General features: G+C 35.4%; 1 protein-coding gene across 1 annotated transcript; it reads left to right on the top strand.

Moving 5' to 3' along the window:
• The first annotated feature begins 324 nt into the window (after positions 1-324).
• LOC143588457 (uncharacterized) lies at positions 325-3,070 on the top strand. The gene is made up of 4 exons (XM_077069451.1): positions 325-383; positions 485-608; positions 2,611-2,714; positions 2,909-3,070. The coding sequence occupies exons 1-4, from the start codon at positions 381-383 to the stop codon at positions 3,062-3,064; spliced, it is 387 nt and encodes a 128-aa protein (XP_076925566.1). The 5' UTR covers positions 325-380; the 3' UTR covers positions 3,065-3,070.
• Positions 3,071-4,225: the final 1,155 nt, after the last annotated feature.

Below are 4,225 nucleotides of genomic sequence, written 5' to 3'. Positions count from 1 at the left end.
ATATGATGAACTAGTAAGTAGCGGAAGCAACTTTTATGGGTTTAATGGATTTGGGAGAGAGAGACGGTTATAATATAATATAAAATAATATAATATTTTAGTTTTAATTTTGTTTTAACAATAAATTAAGTAAAAAAGGCAAATTTGCCCTGCTGATTACCTTACTTAATTAGAAAAACTAACTGAATTAATGTCATAGAACAATATTTAAAAACATCATAAAATACAAACCGTTTTTGTAATTCTTTTCTTAATCACTATTTATTAAACATCAAACATGCCCTAAGTTTATAAAAATACCTTGAATAAACGAACACCTCCTTCAAAACCAAAACCCTCAAAAGCAATACTAAAACCCTAGCCCCCAAATCCTCTCAACAATGGTACTTACTACTCATTTCTTCCGTTAATTCATATTCTATTTCACACATAATCAAACTTATTATATAATTATTATGTGTGTATTTTAATTTTTATTTTGCAGACAGTAGAAGCAGCAGTTAACCCTAAGGCTTACCCATTGGCTGATGCTCAGCTTACAATTACTATATTAGATCTTATTCAACAAGCTGCTAATTACAAACAACTCAAAAAGGGTGCCAATGAAGGTATATAAACTTCATTCTGTTGATTAATATGTATTTTTATTAGTTCGTATTATTATTATTATTAGTTGTTTTGCTATAGAAAAAGAAGGTTGTTTTGGGCTGAGTAGGAATGGGTTAGGGTCGAAACGGGTCAAACTAAAAAGGGTTGTTTTGGGTCGGGTCAGAGGGTTTTTTTTGAGTAAAATTAAAAAAAAAAATGTTGTTTTGGGTCGGGTCGGGTCAGAGCGGGTCCGGATCAGATAGGGTTGACGGGTCAAATTAAAAAAAAGGTTGTTTTTGGGTTGAGTCGGAATGGGTTAGGGTCGAAACGGGTCAAACTAAAAAGGGTTGTTTTGGGTCGGGTCAGAACAGGGCTGGGTAGGAATGAGTTTTGGGTTAGAGCGGTTTTTTTGAGTAAAATTAAAAAAATGGTTGTTTTGGGATGGGTCGGGTCAGGTCAGAGCAGGCCCGGATCAGTTAGGGTCGAAACGGGTCAAATTAAAAAAAGGGTTGTTTTGGGTCGGGTCAGAACTGGCCCGGGTCCAGACGGGTTTGGGTCAGGGCGGCAAGGGTAGGAATGGGTTTCGGGTCAGGACAGCAAGGGTCGGAAAGAGTTTCGGGTTAGAGCGTTTTTTTGGGTAAAATTAAAAAAATGGTTGTTTTGGGCCGGGTCAGGTTGGACTGGGTTCAGGGCAGTTAGGGTCGAAACAGGTCAGATTAAAAAAAAGGGTTGTTTTGGGTCGAGTCGAGTCAAACGGGTCCAGGTTAGTACGGATACGGGTTAGAACGGGTCCGGGTTAAAACTTAAAGTTACAGAAGACTTGTTAAGGTTCTACAAGCCCAAACAATCTGATTTAAAGTAGCTCGCGAGTGGCTCTGCTTGTTTCGGCTCGTGAGTCACTTTTTCAAGCTTGAGCTTGGCTTGTTTATTATATGTGATGTAATTTGTATACATTTTTTAAAACTTTTTATTATATATTTTGAGAATAACCTTAAATGAGCCCAAACAATTTACAAGGCTTGTTAAAACTTAATAATACTTAGAAGTCCAAAAGAGTTAAAACTTTATAATTCAAAAGGCTTGTTAAGGATTGACTAGCCCAAACAATCTTCCTATACATGGCTCGAGCTTGGGCTCCACAATTAAACGAGTTGTATTTGAGGCTCAATAAGGCTTGGCTCGTTTTAAGTTTTTTATTGATCTGATCTCGAGCAGCTCGTCTTGTCTGTACCCCTAATAACTAATAACTAATAACTACCAATAATGATAGTTGACACAACATCAAGATGTATGAAAATAAGTTGTGTAATATTTTTAGGTATGTCGCACAAATTATTTATATATGGCGGGTACGTAAGTAGCTCATGGAGTAAATGATGTTTAATTCATGCAACAAAGACATCAAATTACAAAATACGTTAAGTTGTATTCACCAATCTCGAGAATTTAACTTATTTTGTTAAAATTTAAGTTGGAATATGATTCAACAAAACTGAATCATATCCCAACTAGATTTAACAACATAAATTAAATTCTCGTGATTGGTGAGGACAAGCTTACTTGTTTTGATGTGTTTGAGGTATGGATTTGATATCATTTTTCTTCATGAAGTGCGGTACGCTATTGATATTAATAGTTTGGCCTTTGGGAATTAGATACGTCGTTCGGAAATTTTGATATGCTTTTATGGTTTCTCATCGGTATAAAACAAGATTTTATCTATTGGGTTACGACTTTGTTGTTTGGGCTACGGCTTAATGTTTTGAGTCACCTCAGGCGACTTGCGTGTGATGAAATCATTGTAAATAAACGGTTCTTTTGGAATTGTAGACTTTACCAAGTACCGGTACTGTAACAAACAGAGTTGTCAGAATAACGGTTTTTTTTTGTGTGTGTGTGTGTGTGTGTGTGTGTGTGTTGTAAACTCTAAGGTACGTTAACGAAACGAATCAGAACGACTGAAATTTATCTTATTTATTATGATTTATGACTTTGACTTTGACTTTGACTTCTATATTGCAGCTACAAAGACCCTAAACAGAGGTATATCCGAATTTATAGTGATGGCTGCAGATGCGGAACCTCTTGAAATTATTCTCCATCTTCCTCTTCTTGCTGAAGATAAGGTATGCTCTTAACTGGGCGGGTCAAACTGGTTGGGTAACGGGTCAAATGGGTTTGGGTTGAAAACGGGCCGGGTCATATTTGGAGTTAACTTGATATACCAAATCGTATTTTTTAAACAAATCAACATGCTTTGTACTTATTTCATCAATTATTGACTTAGATATTATTTATGCAATTATTATTATTTTTGCAGAATGTACCGTATGTTTTTGTTCCTTCAAAACAAGCATTGGGGAGAGCATGTGGAGTTACTAGACCCGTTATTTCCTGTTCGGTGACTAGTAATGAAGGAAGCCAACTCAGATCACAAATTCAGCAACTCAAGGTTTACCATTTCTACCAATTATGATTTTATAAAAATAATTATTTGTTTCCGTTTTAAATATTTTATTTTGTTTCACTGGTTTATCTCTTGATCGGTCGGATTTTGTTCTTTTTATATTATTTATACAGGATGCCATGAGAAGCTTTTGATATAAAGAGTTTAGAGACAGCGTGACGAGTCTTTTTAAGGCTTTGACCAAGGGGCGTTTTGTTACTTCATGAAAACTTGTTTCTGTTACTTATAAAGTTATAATGTTTTTAATGTGTTGTTAATTTGGATCAATGTTTTTAGCTTTGCTTTTTTTTGGATTATGGTTTGAATTTTTTTCGGTTTGGGACAAATGTATCGAAATGTTGGACAATGTGGTTGAATGAATCAACAAAAAAAACAATTTTAATCTCTATTTAATTCATGATTTGAACGTTGTTATCAAAACTCGCTAACTGATGAGACATCGCATTATGTAGTAGTTTGAAAGAATCCTAAAGCAGCGGGTTGAGGTACTTTTGAAACGTGCATTAGAAAACAATGAACTTGAGGTAAACCGTGGCAAATTAGGGATCGCCCAATAACAGACTAATCGTAAAAGAACAAATAACAATTTATGGTCTAGATGGGTGATCACATGCAACCGCTTTGGTCCCCCTCATCTCTATGTTTTTTGTGTCACACATATAGACGTGAATGAGGATGATACATTTCCAACAAAACTCTTTTACAATAATATGGAAATACACGTCGAAGTTTGGTTGCAGAGAGACCACTCACTCTGTGATGAGGCTAAATGATGTCACATAAAGAGGTAACACGCTAATTGAAGCTAAAATAGAATTAAATTAATTAGTAATTGATTTTTTTTTCACACCATTAGTTAAGAATCACATCACATAATACGAGTCTTGATTGATTCAGACCGGTCCGGTCGGGTTTTAATCGAACACAGCAAGCCTGAATCAACTCCAAAAGAGGTAAAGGTTACATGTAAATCATATTAAAGTATATTTAACAGAATCTAATATCAACTAAGGTGACGTGCCGGAGGTGGTTATCGGGCATGACTAGAAATCATGTTGGCTCTGCCGCGCAGGTTCGAATCCTGCCGTCCACGGTTTTTAATATGCTTTTATTCTTTTATTACGTTTTGATGTTTATTTGTTAGTGCACCCAAACTATAAATTCCAGTTT

Source organism: Bidens hawaiensis, unplaced genomic scaffold, assembly GCF_021521415.1.
Source record: "Bidens hawaiensis isolate Kalapana, Puna unplaced genomic scaffold, B.hawaiensis_p1.1 tig00001576_1, whole genome shotgun sequence".
In the NCBI taxonomy this organism is placed as follows: domain Eukaryota; kingdom Viridiplantae; phylum Streptophyta; class Magnoliopsida; order Asterales; family Asteraceae; genus Bidens; species Bidens hawaiensis.
This window is presented reverse-complemented; position numbering and strand designations above follow the sequence as displayed.